The sequence below is a fragment of the Saccoglossus kowalevskii genome, chromosome 8, assembly GCF_978046115.1.
Source record: "Saccoglossus kowalevskii chromosome 8, keSacKowa6.1, whole genome shotgun sequence".
NCBI lineage: Eukaryota > Metazoa > Hemichordata > Enteropneusta > Harrimaniidae > Saccoglossus > Saccoglossus kowalevskii.
Genome location: NC_140648.1, coordinates 36,705,480 through 36,731,922, shown reverse-complemented (window position 1 = coordinate 36,731,922; position 26,443 = coordinate 36,705,480). Strand labels below are relative to the sequence as shown.

The 26,443-nt window shown below is 33.9% G+C and overlaps 1 protein-coding gene across 5 annotated transcripts in view; it reads right to left on the bottom strand.

Moving 5' to 3' along the window:
• The window catches only part of LOC100374703 (protein HID1-like), a 40,437-nt gene extending 15,127 nt beyond the window's left edge, over positions 1 to 25,310 (bottom strand). For 3 of the 5 annotated variants that reach the window (XM_085502570.1, XM_006823934.3, XM_085502572.1), the window contains exons 1-13: positions 25,225 to 25,310; positions 21,426 to 21,575; positions 17,678 to 17,839; positions 13,880 to 13,906; positions 11,196 to 11,213; positions 9,039 to 9,143; positions 7,089 to 7,257; positions 5,777 to 5,834; positions 4,596 to 4,818; positions 4,073 to 4,183; positions 1,309 to 1,483; positions 738 to 889; positions 259 to 337 (exon numbers count right to left, since the gene is read on the bottom strand). In XM_085502570.1, the coding sequence (XP_085358696.1) occupies positions 259 to 337; positions 738 to 889; positions 1,309 to 1,483; positions 4,073 to 4,183; positions 4,596 to 4,818; positions 5,777 to 5,834; positions 7,089 to 7,257; positions 9,039 to 9,143; positions 11,196 to 11,213; positions 13,880 to 13,906; positions 17,678 to 17,839; positions 21,426 to 21,575; positions 25,225 to 25,290 (1,495 nt within the window). In that variant the 5' untranslated portion in view covers positions 25,291 to 25,310. The remainder of the gene's footprint in view (positions 1 to 258; positions 338 to 737; positions 890 to 1,308; positions 1,484 to 4,072; positions 4,184 to 4,595; positions 4,819 to 5,776; positions 5,835 to 7,088; positions 7,258 to 9,038; positions 9,144 to 11,195; positions 11,214 to 13,879; positions 13,907 to 17,677; positions 17,840 to 21,425; positions 21,576 to 25,224) is intronic. The other 2 variants (XM_085502571.1, XM_085502573.1) reach the window with 2 other exon arrangements.
• Between the last annotated feature and the right edge of the window lie 1,133 nt (positions 25,311 to 26,443).

Sequence of the window (26,443 nt, the reverse complement as noted above, 5' to 3'; positions counted from 1 at the left end):
ATGCTCAATGCAATAGCTGCTCGCATCATTGTAATAAAGATAAATATTGTAAAATACATTGTGCTATCACAGCAGGTGGCTGGTCAAAGCTCAGAAATGAAACACATGTACCATGGTTGGTCCTAATGTCATTAAATGAACAATATGTTTAACACAAAGGCTTCACATATCGCTGCATAAAATACATTGTGCTATCACATCATGTTGGTTCTAATGTCGTTCTTTCTTTCTTTATTTCTGTCGTGTCATGATACTTACCATTGACAATGATCGTTAATAGACAGTCAAACAATGGTTGTAATCTCTGATGTCCAGACGTAATAATCTTATGAAATACCTGTCAATACAATTATAACAATGTTAAGACCTTTCAGTGAAAAGTAGCAAAGACAACTCCATGCAATGCTGGCAACAGAGCTAGACTGAATGAAAACAAAAGAAACTCAGTAATAAGATCATTCAAAATCTCAATCAAAAATACATGTATTGTTATTTCATTGAATGATTGCTTAGAGTTACATGTACATATTCATAAATATGATGAGGTACACACATACTACAATTTTTTATTATTACATCTAATGAATATTGATATGTTTTTATTTTAAGATAAATTATACCTTACTTTTTTTATCAAGATGTAATATCATAAAATGTTCACAAGAATATTCTAAATTATCCATATTATCTCTTTAATGCAATCTGTGGGAGTGCTTACATTGTTTAGAAATACTTACAATAATGAGGAAATCAGCGTGTGTGCCAGTAAATACTGGTATATCCATGGGTACTCTCACACTGTAAGGCTTATTTAAACGGACTCCAAAATTGCGCTCACCGCTCAGCAATAGTAGTATGAACACACCAATATGCATTAACCCAACACGAGCTGAAAGTAAAATAATTAATAAAATAGGCATTCAGGACTAAAAATGGAAAACTATTGCTGACACTTAGTGAATTTATTCAATGCCTCATTTCACATTCCTAGCTCTGTTTTCTATTCTCTATGCAATTCTCTAATCATTCTGGTATTCCAGACTTCTGGTATCAAGTGGTATAGCCAAATGTGAAATTTATGAAATAAATAATTTATAATTTATATATACAAATTGAAAAAATGATTGAATCAAACAGAAATGCAGATCCCCATCATCTGGATATTAGTAGCCACCGTGTACAAGTGTTTTTTTTTATGACAAAGCTTGATTCACACATAGTGACTGACACAAACATGCAACTTGCAAACAGTGAAATCCACACGTAGTAACTGGATTCACCTAAGTTGGAATCACCATGGTTACTTACATTGGTCAGCTCTAGCATCATTCAAATGATACAATATAGGAACCAAGACATCTAATACATCACTGCTTTTTAGTACATAGTACAAGAATTTCTTATTTGCGTCACACATCTTCCAAAATAGTACAAAAAGCTCCTGATGGAAATGAGTTTTCTTCACAGAGCCTGGCAAATAAGTCTGAAATCAAACATTACACAATAAAAACATTGCCATTGTAGTTTTCATCTAATGAAAATGCACATACAAAATTTGTATGATATACTATATTTGCTTAATTAAAAATTCAGACATTTACATAAATTTTCAGAAATATGAAAATAAAGTTCACATTAGTGAATATTTAGAAAATGAACAATACGTATAGTATCAATGCAATGGGACTTGCTGTTTTCAACAAGAATTCAAAAATATCATTTTTCACCATAAATGATTGTGGTTTTTAACAAGAAAATATCACTTTTTACCAAAAATGACAAAAATATTCACCAAAATTAGAGAATTTAAGATATCATCACGAAATGAACAAAACTGAGAGAGGTCCACATGTAGTACCTATATATGTAATATCAAAGCAATCGGACATGTAGTTTCCAAGAAGAAGTTGAAAAAGTAAAACATTGACACGGACGCTGGACAATCACTCATATGATAAGCTCTGCTCAACAAAGCAGACAGCGGAGCTAAAAAGTAATCAAAGAAAGCTTAGAAAGAACTCCCGTGTGCTGAGAGTATTGAAGACACATTAAAAATTACTTGTACATGAGATATTGATAGAAAAGCTGAAAACTAATTATGTACATCAGGTAACTAATATGAACAGAACAGAACAAAAAAATTATGAATTATTATGCTAATTAGAGAATTAATATGAACAAATTTTAACCCAAAATTAATCAGGCCTGTCTATTGTCCTAGAGCATTTATGTACCAAATTTTATTCAAATGTGATGATCAGTAATTGAGATATCAGTGTTAATTAATTATGTTAATTAGGAGATTAATAAGCATAAATATTTACCAAAAACTAATTGGGTTTCTGCATAGTTCTCTTTAAAAGTTTCATTAAAATCCAATTTGTGGTTCTTTATATATCAGTGGAACATTATGCAAATTATGTAATTAATATCCAATTAAAACTAATTAGGTCTCTGCATAATCCTAGAAGTCTCACTGAAATATGATGATTACTACTTGATATATCAAAAGCTGAAAATTAATTAATTATGCAAATTAGATAATTAATATGTACTCATATTACCCTAAAAACTATCAGGTTTGTGCAGTGTCCTATGACATCTATGTACCAAATGTCATTGAAATGTGATGATTACTACTTGAAATATCAAAAGCTGAAAATTAATTAATTATGCAAATTAGCTAATTAATATATACTGATATTAGCCTAAAACTATCAGGTCTGTGCAGTGTCCTATGATGTCTATGTACCAAATTTCATTGAAATGTGATGATTACTACTTGAAATATCAGAAGCTGAAAATTAATTAATTATGCAAATTAGGTAATTAATATGTACTCATATTACCTTAAAAACTATCAGGTCTGTGCAGTGTCCTATGACATCTATGTACCAAGTTTCATTGAAATGTGATGATTACTACTTGAAATATCAAAAGCTGAAAATTAATTAATTATGCTAATTAGGTAATTAATATCTACTGATATTACCCAAAAAACTATCAGGTCTGTGCAGTGTCCTATGACATCTATGTACCAAATTTCATTGAAATGTGATGATTACTACTTGAAATATCAAAAGCTGAAATATAATTAATTATGCTAATTAGGTAATTAATATGTACTCGTATTACCCTAAAAACTATCAGGTCTGTGCAGTGTCCTATGACATCTATGTACCAAGTGTCATTGAAATGTGATGATTAGTACTTGAAATATCAAAAGCTGAAAATTAATTAATTATGCAAATTAGGTAATTAATATGTACTCATATTACCCTAAAAACTATCAGGTCTGTGCAGTGTCCTATGACATCTATGTACCAAGTTTCATTGAAATGTGACAATTACTACTTGAAATATCAAAAGCTGAAAATTAATTAATTATGCTAATTAGGTAATTAATATCTACTGATATTACCCTAAAAACTTTCAGGTTTGTGCAGTGTCCTATGACACTAAGTTTTATTGAAATGTGATGATTAGTACTTGAGATATCAGTGGAAAAGCCGAAAATTGATTAATCATTATGCAAATTAGGTAATTAATATTGCACAGATTTTTACCCAAAACTAATCAAATCTGCGCATTAGTTTGGAGCATCTGTGTGCCAAGTTTCATCAAAATCCAATGAGTGGTTCTTTAGATATCAGTGGAACAGTCATGAAACAGCCAAAAATCAGCTAATTATCATGCAAATTAGGTAATTAATATGCATGGATTTTTACCAAAACCTAATCAAATCTGCGCATTGGCCCAGAGCATCTATGCACCAAGTTTCATCAAAAATTGATGTATGGTTCTTGAGATATCAGTGGAACAGACGGACACACATACACACACACACACACACACATACATACACACATACAGACACACTAACTGCAAAGACTCCCTTTTTGTGCTTCGCACACAGGAGTCAAAAACACTGGACGCCAGATGCAAACACAAACAACAATGGACAATAACTCATATGACAATCTTTGCTCAACAAAGTCAACAGGGGAGCTAAAATTTGACAGCATCTCTACAGTTGATACAAAAAGTCATACATTTGTTTACTGACACTCACCTGTATCAATGGGTTGTTTAAAAGTCTTGTCAAACCTTTAAGTATGAAATAAAAATCTTCTTCTCTGTGTATTCTTGATAAGTAATTGACAAACAGATTATCTGGTATACCCTGTCAAATACATATAAACAAGAGGTCAAATGATAACATTTAATTTTCTCAATTCAGTAAATATATTTTTATTTTAATCAAATTTCAGTTTCTGATTCTAATAAGCTAGATTTTAACAGAGGTTCCTTTGATGATAATATCCATATGGCATCATGGAACTAATCAGATAGAGGCATGAACCTTTTTCTATAAATTTGGTACCCTCGCCGGTTCCTGTGGGGTAGTCCTTTCAGGTGAACTGAAAAAGAAGCTCCTGGGAAATTCTGTGTTTTTGCTGGATGTACAGGCACAGGAAACCATATTCCATCAGTGTGTACAATTATGACAATGTCTTTAATAGAAAACTGTGAGGGTGCCAAACTTGTGAAAAGGGTCTACTGTTATGATTGCATGTGTCTATATTGCGACTTACATCTCCAGCCTCCACTGGTGTGCCATTCACTGTGCCATCTACGGTCACAACAGAACTATGACCTGAATCATGGTCCAATGTCACAACAAGGAGCTGAGCAGCCACTTCTACTAGGGATTCACGGAAATCTGAGAACATGAGGTGATTGTATGGAACTCCATATCCAACTGGATCATATGCACATACTATATTGAGTAGAGAGGTGAACAGTGGCAATGCATGTCTGAAATAAAGGAGATAAAAAACATCAACAACTGTTTCATATCACAAGAAATATGTCACCTGCCTAAAATTTGAGATAATATCTCTCAATTACTGACTTTCGAGTTGCCTGGTTTTGCCATAACACCCATGAAGGGCATAACAAAGTACCCAGATGACAGGGGTGTTCGGCCAGTGGTGTGGGGTTGAATTAATATAACATGGTATGCACCCAATTAGCATTGTACGGCAAGTGTATTATTTCCAGAATCGGACCTACAGGCATATAAATAGTTAACTGGATTTGCAATTAAAAAAAAGACTGCAAAATATCCCTGACTATATCATACATTGCCTATGATGACTTTCCACGAAACAACTTTGCTTCACTGTTCATTCAGTCTGCCACACTTATTCTCAGGCGACATACGATGATAACTAAACCCATGAATGCCTGTGTTTTTATTTGTACGTACAACAGCAGTGACAATAGCCACAAACGTGAACCTGACAAACCTAGTTTGTAGTAAATAAATACATTTACATACACATAATTATTATTATTGGTCGTGTTGTTTTTTTCAATAACAGGGCTTACTCGATATTCCACAATCACCAGGCTTCAAAGGACGAACATTTAGTTTATCAGCAAATTCTACAAGTTCAATAAGCTTTGCCTTTTCTGCATTACTGCATGTTTAGCAGGATCCTCTTCGTACTAAGATTATTATTATTAAAGATGTTATGCCCCGGTCATTCAAATACAACCCCACTCATAGTTCGCCCACACATGTTCAAACATTGAAATGGTCATGCAAATGAGCAGCCATTAGAAACTCAAAAGTCTCTAATTGCAACAAATAGTAAACGCATTATAATACTTGCCACAGTTTACTAAAATACAGCCATCATTTTCTCAAAAACTGGAAATAAATGGAAAAATATATTGATAAAAAGAGAAAAACATGCGCATATCTCACCGGTTTTCAGAAGAGCAAAAGTATGTAATCCACGGATTGGGACTCGTATGAGCATCGGCTGAAAAAGGTGAAATAAATATTATGTTAACAATGAAATAATCATCCTTTATGTTCATCTATTTTTATTATATACATTTGGTTTGGAGGCTAGCAAACTGTATTTCAATTTTCAGACAAGCCATGCATGGCACAGTCCATGTTAGTTATTGAATTTAAGATACATAGTTTTGTTTATGGTAATATACTGTAAAACAAGTCTTTTTTTCGAGCATGTATTATAAATTCAAAATGGCCAAGGCTTGGAGATTTGTATACAGTAATCCGGAACATAAAAATCTGGGGCACTTCCTAATTACACTTGAAAGTTTTTCTTTGTTTTTATATGAAGGTGATAAGTACTTGTCCATACTGAGAGAAATTGCTCTGGAACAGCATTATAATGTATAATGAATATTTAAAATTTGAACATAATCAGTCAAAGCAAGTCAGAGATATGGCACCAGAACCTCATTCATTACAACAAAATGGCCGCCAATCAACCATTTGGAATCTTATCTGAAATACAAAAATATTTGCATAAAGGTCCTATAATGTCTAATGTATATACCAAGTTTGGACAAAATCCATTTGCAAACAGCCGAGAAATGCTTGATTATGATGATTTTTTATCACAAAAATGGCTGCCATTCGGCCATCTTGAATCAGATCATGAAACAAAATGATGTGCATATGTATAATATCATGTATGATGTATGTGTGAAGTTTGATTATGATAGGTCCAGGCATTTTTAAGATATAGGTTCGGATGGACGCACGTACGCACATGCAAGATGGCAAGCTAGCTCATGAAAAGTGGCACATCGGCAGAATAAATTATGGCCAAGTTGATTTAATAGAGAGTTATTATAGCAGATATATGCCAATGTCTGAAATAATGGTAAATAATCAGAACAATTAAAACCTAAATTGCCAATAGCAAGGATTTTTGAAAATATGCTGCCTGATGTGTTTTTTTCACAGTTCAATTTTTTTTTTTTTTTTTTACACAAAAGAAACGTGTAAGCAGCCACATTTTTAAGCTGAAATGCACATAGACCAGAAACTTTGCTTTTTGGTCTAATAATGATGTATTTATTCTATAAGGGAGCACATGAATTTACATTAAAGAACTGGTTATAAAGTTAGCATTCGTGTGCATTTGGTGCACAACAATTGTTCATCTTCTGTAGATTTAAAAGCAAATATGGTACATGCCCAGTTTAGGAAGTGCAGTTCTAATAGAGTAAACACAGTACACAGTACATTGACTCACCAACAGGTGGTAGATACATTGCTTCAGAGAAACATGTGAGTAATAACTTGAGTAACTCAGTTCTGTTAAGATCAGCTTGTGGTACTGTAGGAGGAGTGTTAGCAAATCCTACCCCTGCCTCCCATATGTATTCACAGCTATCTATGGACTGTGGGTCTTCAGGCTTCTCCTATAAAAACAACAGCCATATAAATAACATCACATTGGAATTGATTTACCATACATAGTAGTGATGGTGTCATATTCAGTTTTCAATGTTTTATTTAAAAAACTTCTATGTGTTGATTATGACAGTAAAATTAGTTAAAAATAGCAAAACAGATATTAGAGATAAAAAAAAATTTAAAGAGATAAGCAGACAGTGATTTATCATTCAATATGATACATATACTTGGTACCAAGTTGGTTTCCATAGAAACCATACTAATATCAGTTGATAAAATTATAATGGCCATATGGTGTGAACTAGAAAGAAATTGAACATGATTCAAGTATTCATTTCATTGTGTCTATAATTATCTGAGCAAGATCTTTGAAATGTTTCCAAACCCACAAATAGCCAAGTTAATTTTATCTTTTCAATGAAATTAGCATATCAATATGTCATAAAACACAGAGACATCAATCTATATATTACAAAGACTACATATCCAGATTACCATGGCAACACTGTTCCAAACATGCTGCAAAGTTGTATCTTTTAATTAAAACATTATGGGAAATAAAGTCAAGTTGTGTAACTTTATTATAACATACTAGTACCACATATATGATCAAAAGATTTCAATGCAATACTAATAAGTAAGAATATGTGTAAAATAGGATATCTCTTGCCAAGCTGATCACGCACACATGCAAATTACATAAACATCTTAAGATGTTATAAGAAAACATTTCTCAGATCAGTCCTGGAGTGGTTCTCAATGATTTTAGTTACCCAATCAAAAAACTTGCCCATGTTTTTATTTTCATGATTATATCCGAGTTTTGACCAGACATACTGTATTTTATAATAACTCTAAATAGATTTGCGTTGAAATGACAGTTTGTTGACATTGTCAATTAATTTGCTTCAGTCCAAATCTGTCAAAGTTATAACTTCAGTACAAGTTTTATATGCACATTTTTTATTAATTACATATTATAATTAATATTACAATTTATGCAAATCCAATTTAATTAACAATGGAAATGATTGTAACAACAGACAGCCTAATATATTTTGTGAGCTGTAAAAGTCAATGGCAAACAGTAGAAAACACTGTCGAAATTGGTGAAAAGCCCCAGAAACCAAACAAAAAAACACTAATATAAAAAAAGTCAGATGATACTTCAGTTCAGTCTAGTATCTAATACAAATCACTAAAAATGCATGTTGAAAACACAGCACAATGACAGACTAGTGTTGGTGAGAACAAAGAGTGTAAAAACATGAATGAACACAGTATATGTCTAGATATGAATGAGATGCATGCATCATGTGTATAACAAGATTGATGTGATCCAGCTGTGAAATGTACAGTATGGTATGGTATGTACTTACAATTACTGTGTTTACTCCCTCATTACATGTACCAGCACTTGTACATATTGGCTATGTTTTGATTAATGCGTAAAACATAAGGATTCAAAATAAAAACTGTTTCTACATGATCCCAAAAATGTTTTGAAACTTTACAATACAGATATGGTTTCAAGGTTTTTGAATCCTCTCATGATTCCTCAAATGAACTGTTCACATTTCCTTAAAAGGCGAATGCAGTCCAATTTGTATTCGACTTCACTTCTTTTGACTCATGAGCTGCCTACTTTTCTAAATACTGTGTTTGAAAAAATACCCTGGGTTATTTTTACTTACATTGTCAAGTGAATGATCAGTGTATGGTTTGTGTTTCGATATATGTGGGTTTAGTGGCAAATTCACACTTGTACAAGTATAATAAAACTTACCGGCCCACCCTTCTTGTGATGTGACACAGTGAAATCAGGACAGAAGAGAAGATCAGCCAAAGCATTGAGTAATGACTGTGCCAAAGGTATGGATTCTCCATCACGCTGTTGACATGGAGTAAATATAGCTTGTTATTCAATATACATAGAAGTGTAGTCCACTGCAATGAAAGTTATCTACACATATCATAGAAGTACTTAATATAGAGATATTAATGTGTAGTGAGCCATGTACATAAGCAGGTGAGGTTATGGTATTTTTCGAAACAATAGATCTCATACATTTGGTAAAATTCCTTCCCTAATAGTATCCCTGTGTTCTTAATTTTGAATACAAATCACACTGCTGATAAAAGAAAAACAATATTTCAACAGCTATTCATCTGTTCATTCTAGCTGTAGCTGAGCTAAATTTGTGAAATAACAGTATATTAAAGCCATATCCCATCTCAAATTTAATCTCAAGCTCATCCCCACCCTTTGATTTTACTCTAATGCTTATCTCTCCCCTCAACTTTTATTGAGGCTCATCCCCAACACCCCATCTTTTTCCTAGACACTTCCTCCACCCTCTGATCTTGCTCTCAGCCTCGTTTTTACCCCCCCTCACCTAATCTAACCTGCAGTCTCATCACCATCCCTCCCAATCATGCCCTTATACACTCACTCAGCCCGGCCCAACCATTACCTCAGCCACATCCATCTCCCAATCATGCCCTCATACACTCACTCTGCCCGGCCCAACCTTTACCTCAGCCACATCCACCTCCCAATCTTGCCCTCATACACTCACTCTGCCCGGCCCAACCTTTACCTCAGCCACATCCACCTCCCAATCATGCCCTCATACACTCACTCTGCCCGGCCCAACCTTTACCTCAGCCACATCCACCTCCCAATCATGCCCTCATACACTCACTCTGCCCGGCCCAACCTTTACCTCAGCCACATCCACCTCCCAATCTTGCCCTCATACACTCACTCTGCCCGGCCCAAACCTTTACCTCAGCCACATCCACCTCCCAATCATGCCCTCATACACTCACTCTGCCCGGCCCAACCTTTACCTCAGCCACATCCACCTCCCAATCATGCCCTCATACACTCACTCTGCCCGGCCCAACCTTTACCTCAGCCACATCCACCTCCCAATCTTGCCCTCGGCCATATCCCTCCCGCCTCTCCCAATTCTATCCCTCAGCCATAACCCTCAGACACAAAGCAAAATAATTGACAGTGTCATTACAAAATAATATAACAAAACATTAGTACAATATTAGGTATTGTTATTGATTGCTATGAAGAGTTGAAGAAAGCCAGCAGCCAATTCCAATAGAGTGAATTGCCTTGACTTGGATTAGTATACATGTATCTACATTGCCAGTTCATCACTTAATGTTTAAACCCTTGATAAGTTGAGGATCTTTATAAACTCATCACAACCATTAGCAACATAATACCAGTAGTAAAGTCATAGTGGTGGTACCACAAGGTGGTAGTATCACATCTAAGATACAAGTTGTTAGTTGGTTGTTATGAGAAACCAAAGTCTTAAATCTTCAAGTTAAATAAGTATAGAAAACACTAGCATATGCACAATACTTATCCAAGTCAGAAAGCAATGCTTGAAAAAAGAAAACCAAGCTGCATTATGAGACATGCCCATATTTAGCAATAAAGCCATTAGACTGAAAGCAGAACCAAGCTACGAAAAAATCCAATAATGAGTAAAATACAGTTATCAGTGAAAATATCTTTCAGCACAAAATGCAGAATTATGAAATATGTGGTTTTTAAAGTGAACATGCAGTGCATAGATTTTTTATGACCAATGATTAGATTTCAATAATTCTTCTGTTCATGCTACACATTCAAAGCGAACAGACAGCGCAGATGTTTATAATCAATCTTTGTAATGCACGTATTGTTTTAAACAATTATTTGAAATACAAATAGTGTATTTAACAGATGCAAGAGATATTTTTGGCAGATAATATGTAATAAAAATGTAGATATAAACTGCGTGCACTTGAATTGCCACCCTAGAGATATGAAATTCAAAGACAGTGATGAGATTGCCAACGCCATGCTGATATCAAAAGCACCATAAGACAAGTGTCAGGATTTGTTTGTTGTGTGAAAAAGTAAGATGTACACCTGTAACCATTCCAGATCCTTCCATTGAATGTAAATCAAAAGTGTATCGGAATACAGATGGAAAAAACAAACAGGTTAGAAACAATCTGATGCTGAGTCAGCAAAATGATAAAATTCATCGGTACAATACAGAGATGTACAACCAGAATATTTTAAAATACATCTAAAATTTGTTCTCTACTTTTATAGTAATTAATTTGAACCAAATAATATAATAAATCTATTCTGTTTTAACAGACAACAAGAATTAAACAGAATCTATTTTTATGTTATCATTAACCCTTTCAACGTCTAAGTTTCCCCGTCATAATATTAGTGCAACATAATTTCTCATTGCCTACATATCTTTTTTTCAAAATAAAACATGGAAGAAATTATGTGCTTTTCAACTCAAAAGGATTAATAATTTTGTTATCTTGACTACAGCATCAGTTTACAAACATAGTGATAGCCGCCAAGCAAACAAAGACCTTAGAACCATTTCACCATTACAATAATGACAATTTACTACATACATGTAGTAGTTATGGATGTAATTACACTCTGACAATACACAATGACACCTCTACTATACCTACTATGAAGATGAGTGATACTAGACTTGACTGATAGAGATATGCAACAAGAGATGAGGCAGTGAATTACCCAACAAAATTTAAATATCTCATTTCCATGGTAATGAGATTTGATTTTTTTTCTTAAAGAATTTTGTTTCAACTGTTTTGGGGAGATTGCATATTTCTATTATCTACACTGAACTACATCTATGTATTTAATGAGAATGGTATCATGTCTACATGACATTGAGATTATACGTTTAGAGTTATTTGAAGACTATCATGCATTGTATTTGATTGCATGAAATACATGCATCTTCTAAATGGTCAACTTTCAATCATCTTCAGTAAGTCTGAATGTTTACAATCGTTTCAGTTTCTCAATTGGTTATTTGTTTTAATTTCATTTACAAATAATTTTAAATGTGTTCCAATGTACACAAATACACAAAATTCCATCTTTGTTCCAAATTATTCAGAACAAGGCCAAATTTGAGGGAATCTCTAAACATTACCCAGATTTCAAACATATGTATTCATAAAATAGAATACATGTAAGTCATGTAGGAGTCCAACAACTGTAAATGCATCATCTCAAAACACAACTGTCATAATCTAGATGGTTATCATTAATAATGCATTATAGATTTAGGTTTTAATCATAAGCATTATCATTCTTCCTACTTTAACACTAAATGAAAATTCAACCTTAGTCAATGGTGATGGTGGTTACCCGGTAACTGTGTATAATCAAATTTTGAGGAACATTTTTTGATGCTAACGATAAATAGGATTTACATTTGCTTTCAAAGTGAGAAATGTTAATGTATTGTTATGGAAACTAAGATTGAAAGATGGTGTTAGTTTTATGTTTCAAAACATCAAATTCAGTTTGGCTACTTGTTTTCAATTACAATCTTCTATTACGCATGGGAATGATGGTTGCAATGGTTTTTACGGAATGTCACTGACATGATCAATGCACACCTGGTACATATATAAAATTATTCATAAAACTGGATTCAAAATAATTTATATTGATTTAAACAACAGCAGTAAAAGTCAGCTGATTATGAATGTCACTGCCAAACACAAGCTAATAAACAAAATTATTAATTTATTGTGAAATCCACCTGGTATTATGCCGCTAATAATTATATGTGAATTTTTCAATTACATTATTAACAACTGGTAACTAGCCATTAAAATGTGATGCTTTTAATTACATTTTTAACAACTGGTAACTAGCCATTAAAATGTGATGCTTTTACTTACATTTTTAACTACTTGTAACTGGCCATTAAAATGTGAATTCTTCAATCACATTATTAATTATTGGTAACTACCCAGTAGTTACTATGATGTGTAGCTTTTAATCACATTATTAACTATTAATAACTAGTTACTATGATGTGGAGGCTTTAATCACATTTTTAAATACTTGTAGTGATAAGTAGCCACCATAATGGAAGCCTTAAATTACATTAACAACAACTGGTAACTAGCTGTATGTGAAGTCTTTATTTACATTATTAACAACTGGTAACTAACTGTATGTGAAGTCTTTGTTTACATTATTAACAACTGGTAACTAGCTGTATGTGAAGTCTTTATTTACATTATTAACAACTGGTAACTAGCTGTATGTGAAGTCGCTATTTACATTATTAACAACTGGTAATTAACTGTATGTGAAGTCTTCATTTACATTATTAACAACTGGTAACTAACTGTATGTGAAGTCTTTGTTTACATTATTAACGACTGGTAACTAGCTGTATGTGAAGTCTTCATTTACATTATTAACAAATGGTAACTAGCTGTATGTGAAGTCTTTATTTACATTATTAACAAATGGTAACTAGCTATATGTGAAGCTATTATCAACAACTAGTAACTAGTTATTAGTTATTATAATGGAAGCCTAACTTGCAAATAATACTGTTGTTCTCAAAGGAATACATATTTCAATCATACCAATGTCTATTATTAATAAGAGTTCTTATCTATATTTATGAGTTTAATATAAAATTCACTTTTCATTTTCATAACATGTATAGAAACAGCATTGTGATATGGTGGGCAGCAAGCGATAATAATTTGCATATAAATGAGTAACCTACTCACCAAATCATTAGCACCTTCTGCATCAGACTGTGGCATAAAACAAACAATACAAACATACATGCTAGTTGTTAGCTTTGATTATATAATATCATGCATATGATGAGTTAATAGTAACACAGGATTAGTAAAAACGTACTGATGTTGTATTTTTAGTAAACTTTGACTATAGATCTATGCTTCAAAGTAAAATCCATACATACAAGAACAAAACTAGTCTCACAGAAATATAGAAATAAATTTGGTGTTACAGTAGGCAAGTGGCAATGGAAGGAGATACGAGTGCTTTAATTTACAAAATACACATATTATAATATGCCTTTGTTTATTAAGTGACGTCTCTGCTATAACATATCAGATGATAGCTATCTATTGGCCCATGAACATGAATAAAGTCACAAATTCGATAATGATCAAACATGAGCTAAGATTAAGATACTTAAAGGCCCAATTCACTTGCAAGTGTGAATTGGAGGTGTGGCTATGCTAATGAGTGTTGTTAATCACTTGCATAGCCTATGACGCATCCTGTTTCAGTGGTCTAACATCACGTAACTTTGATTGACAGTAGTTAATTATTCGAGATTAGTAGCGCGTCACTTTCCTCGGTTCGTGTTTTTGAATTTTATACACCAAAATCTCAGCTCTTACACTATTTATTGTCATAAATACTACACACAGTCACTGCTGTGGTATTTATAGTCACATGCATCCACTTTGGCACAACATAATCGACCTGTAAGTTTGAGAAAACATGTCTTTACCGGAGCTTGGCTGGAGCTGTTTACTACAGTGTGACAAGCAAGGAAATAATCCTTATTGTTTAGGAGCGTATTTATAGTATACCTGGGCCTTTAACATCAACATTTTATCATTGTTCATCAGAATGTTTCAGGTAAAGATATACATGAACACATGCTCTTCAAAAATAAAAATGGCTTTATGTTATTGATTAAAATCAAACCTGCATACAAAATGTTAATAATAAATGATTTTGTTACTATGTAATTGCTACAATAATGTATTGGCATACATTATCAGCGGAATTAATAAATACAATCTCACAGCTGTATAATTAGCTATGTGTCATATATACCATGTTATTCCATCTATACACAGTAAAATGAACTCTCAAATATAATTGAATTATTACTATCATGAAAAATCACAATATTTTAAAACTTTAACTGAATTTCTGTAGTGATTTTTTTTATGTAATTTATAATAAATAAGTTTCATAAACAGGTGCAAATCATCAAGTACAAATAACATTTTCTATTACAACTAAGGGGGCAAAAAACAATTATCTTTAAGTGAGATTAAACAGCAGAGAAAACGATACATCACACTGCAAACATATATATATATATCTAGTAAGCTTCAGTGTTCTCCCCAGGCCTCTGAAGCGACACGGTACCGTGACGCTTGGACACTCGGCCGTGATGCTTGCCCTTTGTCCGTGACGCTTGGTCACTGGCCCGTGATGCTTATTGCTTTGTTTACAAGTGTCAGTCTCGTCTTGCACGAATTTAAAACAATAACATGTATTGATCGAAAGGTAATCCCGCTTTTGTTAGCCATACAAAGACAGTGATAAAAACGGAAGTCTGCAATAAGTTGCGAAGTCTTTCAAGGATGCAGAGCCGGGGTGCAGAGCCTCCAAATCCAAACAAAAATACTAGAGTAGCAATAATTTGCCCATTGCACGCAACGGCAACAATGTGACAAAACAAGTCACGGCGTACGTCGGGAAGATCAACCCCGATTTGCTGCACACTGATTTTTTATCACTCAATCGCCGGTGACATTAATTACCCCAAAATTAAAAAAAAAACAAGTGAAATTAAGTCGCATTGGAAAGAAAAGTGTGAATAATTCAACAGCAGACGAGACGGGTTAAGAAAAAACGAACCCTGACCTCTGGAAATACCCCATTCATAGGATGCCTTAGTAGCGAAGAACGCCGCCCTAAGGCGACATAATGCACGTTGCTACCTTGTGACCGATGCATGCTGGGTTACAGGGGGGCTCTGATCGAGGTAACAAAGATGGCGGCGCAGAGTGCATGTTTTTCCGCGATGTTTAAAAACAACATCTCGTTGGCGATGTTGATGTATTGCCTATGATAATAGTCAATGAACCGTTTTAATAAACAATTTAGGTATTTTACACCAAAAAGTCAGATACCGATGATCGGAATAGCAGCAGTGAATACCTGTCCAACGCAATGCCGACAGCTGACAATGTTACGGTGATCGTAGCGTTACTCACAAGGTATATAGCAATGAAAAATCGCCGACTATTAGTGCCGAACTGCCATTGTAGAATTTTTTTCTAATTATTGATTTATTTCAACATATTTCGATATCTCGCCGACTTTATAAATTTAACCAAAAGATGTTTTCCCCCGACGTTATATGAACTGACAGTGACATGGGCACTAAAACTTGTACACAATGATGAACCAGTTACATCCATGGATAACATTATATTCACTGACTAGCTATAACACAAGTTTTTCAATTTGTTTTCCTTTTTATGCTGTTCTATTTCAAACTTTATTTGACTTGATACAAAAACATAAAATACAATGCAGTAAAATGATATAAAATTTATCAAATATAAAAATATCTTGTCTTAATTGTATTAATTAATTGTATTAGTAGATTGACCAAATTGGTTGGGAAAAACTGATTACTAGTATTATGCAAATATAATTATGCAAATTAGATGTATTGTTATGCAAATTGACCGTGATGCTTGACATGAAGTCTGGGGAGAACACTGAAGCTTCCTATTCCTATGAGTGGTCTAAGGACCAGCTGTTACCTTATCATTCACTATAGACCTCAGACAGGAAGATAAAACAAAATCCTAAAAATTACAGCATACAGTGACATTTTAATTTTAATTAACATATCAATATGGGTATGTATTCTAATCCTCAAATCAATTACATACCATTTCATGAAGGCATGAACTGCTTTTATGGAAATTTATAGTATTTTAAGTATTTATAAAACATTTACAAAATTCAAAGAAGATATTTTCATTGGCTATGGAAGCTACTGTATTTATTATTAACTAATGTCCATTGCCCATGAGTCTTTGCAAGTTAAAATATTTCAATTACTAGTTAATTAGACAGTTAGTTAGACAGTTAATTGCAATGCACTCACAAAATATTCTCTGAGGGCCATATGCATCTACTAAGGGACGACGTCAAAAGATCGATGTCGGATAAAAAAACTTATTTCCTTTAGTTTGGGGGTGGGGGGTTTTGACCTCAAAAAGTTTCCATCCTACAAAAACGATTTTATTTTTTAATAAAGTCAAAAAAATCTTGGAGTATTTGTAGTTCGTTTTTTTTCTATCCAATCATGGACAGAAATAACCGAAAAGGGAAAAATCAGAAAAATGGTTTGGTTCGAATGTAAATCTGTGCGTCAAATGAGGTGCATTTGTAAAATCTTTTTACACCCACCCGACAACCAACTGCTATACAATACTACTGTCGGATTATCAATTTGTATTTAATGGTGAATGTAGTCTGACGCCATGACCAATATTTATCAATTAAGTTTCAGTGGGGGGTAGGGGGGGTTTGGAAAAAAACTAAAGGAATTAACTTTTTTATCCGACATCGATCTTTTGACGTCGTCCCTAAAGGCATTGTGATTGGTAAAGTTGTTTTAATTTGTCGTTATGAAATGTTTAGATATATTTTATATAAAAACACTCATGTCTTCATGGTATCCTATTTTACATAGTTAATATAAAGTTCATATAAAGTATACTCACCGATTGTCCTGGCAAACTGGTCCAGAAGAATCCTCTCCAGTCTGGGTCTTCAAAGATGTACGGTAATATTCTTGTTAACAATCTGACACAGTTCAATACAACTTGCTGGTCTTTAGGACTGGCACAACCGGTCTCAGATGCAGCGACTAACTTCTCAACAGCCTACAGGAAAAAAACATTCACCAGTTACTGTCTGAAAACATTCACTTCCTGTTACATGTTACCCATAATACATTGCAGCAGGTTACAACAATTAAACATTTTTGTGTTTTTAATATTGGAAACAAGCAGAAAATGCCCGATTGTACTTTGATGATTACAGTAGATTGCAAGCATTCAACCTAACAAAAAGTATAATTATTGATTTTGATGTGTCATCAACTTTTCATGTTTTTTTTTTCAGTACAAAATATTTGTTGCCTAAAGAATGTGAAAAAATTAAAATTTTTGTAATAATTTCGAGAGAAAGTCATGTTGTAGTATTATTTCATTAAATATGAATAATAATTATCAGAATGACAGAGTATTTTCTTGAAAACCATAATTACCCATCTTATAAATACATATTATTTTGTCAATGTATGTAACCTAACAAAATGATGAATGGTTCAAAAATCACGGTTTTCATGGATATTTGACCTGTGTTTTGTGTGAAATGTAGTATGGTAGCCTTATAATTCATCTCTGTTTTGTGAACAATAATATAAAATAAAACCATCATGTAAACGTCAAGGAAATTTGATCATTAGTTTTTAAGGTAGCCTTAACTGCTATCAAGAGCTGCACATACCCAGTCAGAGCTTGGAAATCATTTTTGTGATTAATTTTGATTAGTCAAATGTGAAACCATTTTACGCTATAGCCTTTGCTGAAATAAATGTTTGAAAGCCCCAGCGAATATTGCATATCAAGGGACTTCAAGAAACATGCTCAGGGCATAAACTCGAGATGCTGAATAGGCACATTGAAGAAAATATGATCTTGTTTTAACTCCATGTTGTATGTCAAACTAGCAGCCTGTCGACTGAGATAGCTCCGCTGTTAGCAAGGCAGATTTGAAATAAAAAACTGGAGATATCATTAGAAAATGAACAATATGTATAGTATGTATAGCAATCGGACTTGCTGTTTTCAACAAGAATTCAAAAATATCACTTTTTACCAAAAATATTGACCAAAATTAGAGAATTAAAAATATCATCACAAAATGAACAAATCTGAGAGAGGTCCACATGTAGTTCCTACATGTATATATACCGGATTCGGCTGATACCCCGCCCTGGGCGATCTTATGAAAGATTCAATTTTATTTTAGAAAAATGTGGACCAAAAGATTGCCCGGGCGATGTTATGGTAGATATTAGGAAGCCCATCTTGTATGGAAAAAATAACACTGCGTTGATAAAAAATAGGCTCAGAATATGTTTAGAAAAAAACACGCTGCCACAACTGAGTGATCAGCGACATCATTTTGGGACGCAATTGAACTTCAAGTACTTCTTTGCGAAACTTGCTGCGCGGCGATACTGACATCAAGTGTTTGTTGACCGAAGTTTGACCCCAAGTCACGCACTGAACTGGCGCGTTACCTTGGCAACCCTTTTCTTTCGTGCTCCACGCGTCAATCTAGTAAAATTGTTACTATATCCGACGGTACTTGTATGCAACTCTGTACTGGCTTTGAATATATCAACATTGTTTACTTAGTGCACTGCTTTCTAATTACGCAAAATTGTTTACAATATTGTACCGGCTCTGAATATTTCAACTTTGTAATGCATTGCTTTCATGATAATTACGCAAACTCAAGTTTTTTTACTATTGTTTAGGGCACTTAAATTATTAAAAAGGATAGTAGTCGGGGATTTACGGAAAGTCTAGAAAATATTTTAAATACTTAAATACAAATTCATCGATGTTCCAATGGTGAATTATTTTATTCGAAACCAAGTGAACATGTAATATAAACCATACCATGCGTTATTCAAGTTAAATTTTACTATAATATATTACACTCTGGGCAGCGCACTTCGATCGCATTATTCACGTACATTTCGACTGAACTCAATGACCTCCAGAGTTCATGCACTGATATTTAAATTGGGGCCACCCAGCTTGACGCAAATCAATATAGTTACTTGTCATTTGTTCAAAAAATCTTTCAACTCTCACAATATCATGAACGCAAAGAGCTAACTGGGGGTTAACTGAAAGAGAACGTCTTTTTTTGGACAAAAAACACGTCAGTACAAGATTATGTGTGCAAGGTTAGATTTATAGAAAGTACATGACCGCTTAATAATCATGTCGCATGTGAAATGCAGAAGACATTTTCGTTTTTTTTTCTTTTCTTGCTTACCGATCTTGAACTTTTTGTCTGGAATGCGATACAGACAAAGATTAAACATTACTGATACCTACTGTTGTTAAATCAACCAAGAGGCTTGAATCAGGAAGGCTTGGCTATTTTAAGTGAAATGTATTAACGAGTCATAATACACAACAACAATTTGTATACAGCATTGGACTTATAGGAGTTTTATGCTTTTCGACTTCACAGTGAATTATTCTTGGCATCATATTTGAAATAGCGCACTCGATGCAAGATGTTGGACAGAAAAATTGGGGTCTGTAAAAATGTTTGTTGGTTCAGTCATGCAATGTGTGGACCAAAACATCGCCCACTATTTGAAACATCGCCCATGGGCGGGGTTTAGAATGGGCAGGGTATCAGCCAAATCCGGTATAATGAAAATGTGACACAAGGTCAATCGCCCAACCAATCAAAAATGTCAATATACGCACCATAGGGTGGTTCATTTAAATGATGTCATAGAATAAAATCACTTTCCAAAATGGCGGACACATGGTCAATGCAACCCTGTGAACCAGCGACAAAAAGTCCTGTACTAAGCTTTCCATCACGGAAATTCGTGATCGATGTGCTGACTAAGTAATAATCTTGCCCTACATCTGTAGTGTCGTGGGGGGAATGATTTTTTTCAGGTCAAATCTTGACCGAACCTAAACTGCTTGCTAACTGAAAGGCTGTGATGACTGAGATCGTCTGCGATTGCGGCTACACCAAGTACTGATAACTTAAAATCTCATACACAATAAATATTTATAATGTCTTCATGCAATATATTCTGAGTTATCCACTTCATTCTGGCCCGCGAATTAATAGGATACAATTTATAAATGTTTATAGTATAATCGTTTTGTGATTTTTCTAGTGGTGTAATTTTTCCTCAGAAGGACTAATAATATGCAATAATGTATTATTCAATATTTTTGACTTCTACTATGAGCTACTGTATAACACAATCCGGAAAAAAAAGTATTTAATTATGTACGCACATATTAACTGACTGACTATATATACCGTACTTGACAGTGTTAGCGCCAATGCCCGGTCAAGCGCCCATCCCCCCACTTTTGCGCAATTTTTATATTCGGGATCACATTCTTTGCCACAGTAACCATGCGTAAACTACGCTTCAACAATAACCTGTTAAAAAAAGTAAAATGCAGTAAATATTTCATGCCTGCAATATTGAGTTTACCTATCAAAAATTGCTAGTTACCATTTTTTTTGAAAAAAACATGTTGTTTATTGGCCAAAATCAACAGATCGTACTTCGACATCATGATTTTGCTGAGTTGAGGACCAGGCCTGGGCGCTAACACGGTCGAGTACGGTAATAAAGATTATAGTTTGATGTTGATTTATTCATGTGTATCTCACCTTATAACACAGCGTTGCTAGATTAGCTGGTGATTCCTCTCGTAATGCTCGGATTTCGGCTGCTGGGATTAACGCAAATACATCTTGTACACTGGTCACTGACTCTGCCCAGAATTGGTCCCAGAATGCATCATCACCTGCCTCTACAGGCTAAATCAGAAAAGAAGATATAATATGTCTTTTGTGTACTGACTGGTATAGGAAATCTCAGATCTCAACTGCCTACTATAACTATCAATTTTTCAGACTCCTGTCAACTGCCTGCTATAAATACTGGTAACAATTTGTCAGTACAATTTAAAACATTCAATGTTTATTTTCAAACACAGTAATTCATACGATATGCTTGTAAATTCAGGTTGCCAGTTTGGAGGAAAAAATAAAATAAAAAATAATGAGAGAGAGAAAAATTGTCCTTTGATATGGCAACACTACAGGTAATGTTTCAGTAATGCCTGTCTACTGCTGGGCGTATAGACGTCATTCAATGCAAAACAGTAAGTGAACGTTTCATATTATCCATTATTGTAAATGACATAAAAGCTGTCCATATGTTTCTGTGATTGTTACAATACAAATATAATGTATCAGGGTTCTGGACGAGGGGTTTTACCAGGGCGCAGCGCCCCGTTATCTGAAATTGGCGCCCTGTTTAAATTGTCAGCGCCCTGTTATATTTCCTGTACGCCCTGCATGATCCCAGACAAAGAATTGTTTATAAAACAAAACATCACTCATTGTCTTCTGAAGATGACTCATCGTACTAAGGATACATTGTAATTGGTTCATTGTTTTAAGGTGCAACTGTGAAAATTCCGGCTTGTTATTGTAGCAGGTCACCCTGAGGTGATAACACTACCGAACAAAAAGTTGCAAGTTTTTTAACACGATTAAAATTAAACAGTGGCCTAGAAACGTGTATTACCGTACCCATATTTTTACTGCCAGGGTGACATCAAATATATAAAATCGATATTGCATGATCGGTAAACGATCAGCGCAGCTGACGTACCATCACAGACATTGCTGATCACCAAGAAGTCTACATGAATGCTTGCTTAAACACGTAAATGTTTATATTTTGATGAACGTCACTATTCAAAGTTGAATCTTCTTTAAATCACGATTTAAAAACCCTGGTAAAACAGCCATGCTTTCAACTCACATCATAAGTGGAGGAAATAAATTTACTAGTGTTCTTCTTGGAACAAATATTCTGATTGGTTGTTTTTCGTGTCAATGCGTGTCTTTATCCAATCAAATGCGTCATTGCACAGTATCAGGGTGCAGATTTTATTTTGTTTGATCATCTCGCTTTTCAGTGATGATGACGTACATTCATGCAAGTTTTTTAATGAACCAATTTCAAACGTTTGTGCGACAACATAAATTTTATATTGCTTTGTCCAAATAATTAAAAATCACAACTAATTTATAATTAAATAAGGCATGTATGCATCTATTTGGTAAAACAAAAATTCTAGAAGCGATCATTATTGGTAAACAACTAATTTAGGGGTGATGAATTCGCCGTGATGAATTGTGAAGCTAAAATCAGCTGATTGTATGTCGTGATGTTTACTTAATAATATGTCAAAGGTCAAGTGCCACGCTCACTCCACCTTCACATTGGTGCGCCCTGTTTAATTTTCAAATCGTGGAGAACCCTGTGTATGCACCACAAGTAGACACATCCCAATAGAACTAATGCATATACTTTGCATACAGTTACACCTAAGTATGTATTTTGCATTTTGCAAGATTTTATATCAGTGAAAATTTGAACTAAATTTCCTGAAATTTAGTAAGGAATATGATTTGATCAGATTGTGTAAAAAGCCAAGACATACTGACAAGACATGTGCTTGAATTGACTTACAGATTTGATTAAAATTAGTATTCATCTGTAAAAATAAAAAAAAAAAATTAAAAAATTTGTTCTTGTGTCTTACATGAATCAAATTCAATTAAACATGGTATGGTGCAGGCTTTTTGATTCTTTTACATGCATTTTCATTCAAAATGGGAAGCATTTTTGTTTTATTGTTTGTATGATTTGAAACAATGTTGAAATGACAATGACAGAGAAACAATTGTCCATGCCAAACGTCAACAACAGCATATATCCCAAATGTTGATTTCACTGAAATTTTATCATTATCACATACAGGTTCTCAGCACTATCAAATAGGCCATTAGTGGGTTTCTAGGCAGTGTGATATTGTGTTCAGCTAATGTGCACCAAGTCACTATCGACATCTCATCCGATCTGATGGATAATGAATAATTGTTTTACCTATTACATGTACTAGGTAGTACATGTATAACATGACTAGCTTCAGACTAAGAAAAATCAATTAACAGATGTGATAATGTACTCAAACACAAATATCGCATGACACTGAATACCACAACTACTATATTGCCAATTTAGATGACAGGGATAGAGAGACTGTAGTCAGATGCAGTAAAATGGGACGCAGTTGTACGCTGGTCAGACAGCTACTCTAATCATGTTGTCACACTATTTATCAATATTTACATAATTTCTACATCTCAGTTCAAAAATAGCAATTACTAAATGTGATATGTATATATTATGTAAAGCATATTCTAATTTATTCTTATACTGTAGAAGACAAGAAATTCAGTGGAGTATCTCAAATCAAGTTCCTCAGGATTCCCATATGCAAATTAAAACAAAATGTCATCAAATAAATCAGTGTACACATTGTCCAATTATTGGCATCTGCCACTACATTTAGTCATATTAAAATTAAATCAGTGTTAGATTTGGATCAAAGATGCTCAAACTTCCTAACAGAGAAAAACTGATTAATTTGTGTTTTCTGAAGCAGCTGGATTAGCCATTTCACTTTTCATTTAATGTTCTCATATATTAAAACAGTTAGAAATATGTTTCACCACATTATTTATAATTTTTTCATCCTTATTGTTCAAAATATTAATTAATAACTGCCAGTGTTGAACAAAACTCTTTTTTCTTAGTGTATACTGAGATGATAGCAAGAAGTGTTGCTTATTTTCAATTTCTTTAATTTCACAAACTGAACATTTTTTATCAGAGATTGGTATATTATTGTACCATTCTGCTTCAACATGCAATTGTATATTCTGGTCACTAGAAATTATATGCAAGAGATTTCATCAACTCGTAGTAGCACCAACATTATCGAGATGAGTGTTCATCATCAGCTGGCTGCATCACCAGCAAGTGAGAGCACAAATTACAACACTGCACGAGTAACAACTGCTCAATAAACGTGACAAAATCGTGCAGTCAATGTTCGCCAGCACATTTAACTAATTGTGAAAATGGTGTGTGCTACACCGCTGTGATTACTTTTACACGTTTAGTTTGAGCGATAGTTGTAAACATCACCGCCACCCACCGCGGTTTGGTCGTCGGCAGTACAATGACGTGGATACAGGGTCAGCAAGCTAATCATCATAATGGCGATTTTTTTATGAATATCAACAAAATATTCACTGCGATTTGTGAAATAATTCAAAGAATTACATAATTGAAAATAATACATTAGTAGTTTCTCATCGTCACATAATTTAATATTTCTAAAGTCATTCTCCAGAAAATAAACGCACGGTGCCTGATCGACAAAAACAGCGGTTTTAACACACAACCATTGACGGCCATATTTATGTTTTTTCTCGGTCGCCATATGAACTCATTTTTCAAAAAGTAGAGCACGTACAGTTATTGGTAACGTTATAACTTGAAGAACTGATAATTGTGAAGATTATTATATTCTGTTATTACCTGTGTTTTCGTTGTAAGTTGTATCACAGCCTTGCGAAAATTCAGCTTTGAATCCGTACCTCCCATGATGATAGCTGTATTTTGTGGCTGTTTGGTGGTTGTGACGTTGCTCCAGTGCGCCCTCAACCAGGAAGCGTGGCGCTAATGCTCGAAAAACGAAAATACACAACTGTTTACTTAAAATAATGAAAGTGAAAATGTAACAATCGGTAAAATGCAAAATTACACTATACCTCGGATAACATAAAATTGTTATCTAAGACTGGACTAAGTCAAGGCTACTAAAATTGTGACTGAATGTAGTCAATACAATTCTACGTTTCGTCTCATTGTATCCAGAATTTCGTATATACATACATCATGATGTGTGTTACTTAATATAGCGACAGAGGAAATCAAAATAATTTATTATGTAACATTATATTGCGTTCTTTTTATCGTTGGTGAGATTGACTGTGTGAGATGCATTTGGTGCGTACTTTCAGTTTATTCACAAATCCCGTCGTGGGTAGACATTCCACTTTAACTTTTGTATGTGCAGGCTGGGTAGCGGAAAATGAGCTTGTCAAATGATTTAATTTGCATATTTAACGAAGAGCCTTGGATGAATTAGTTGTTTGATGCATTCAAGTGGTATAACAGTGGTCGACAGGTTATATGATTCAATCTAAATGGTATTTTGGGCTCTTGTGACGTTTTAGATTTTTACGGAAAGTAATTTTTAGCTATGATTACTTTTGAAATTGTCATCAACATTTTTCTCCACGCTAGTGTCTCACAAATTACACCCTCAATTCACCGCAAAATTGGCTAAAATGGCGTCTCATAGACGTTTTATGGGCGTCAGATTTTGAATTATGGCTACAAGCTGCAAGGCAGCGTCTAACGAATTAAGTCTGAACACGTTTGACGTAGTATATTTCTAGAGTTATGGGAAGCATTACATATTCCGAAATCCCGAAAGATTATTACTAGGATCCTGTATTTTTATATACATAGAATGACAAATATCTAAGCAAATAATAACACGGGGAGTACATGTTCGTATTTTTTGAAAACATACTAGTACTTATCGTCATAGCACCATTTTGACAACTTTTGGAAAATGCCCTAATCGCTTTCAAACTATTACTCGTTTCTCCCTTTAGTCGCTACCTTAAAGTAACATGGCAATTATATTGTATAGGTACATGAATAACATGTTATTAATATAAAAATA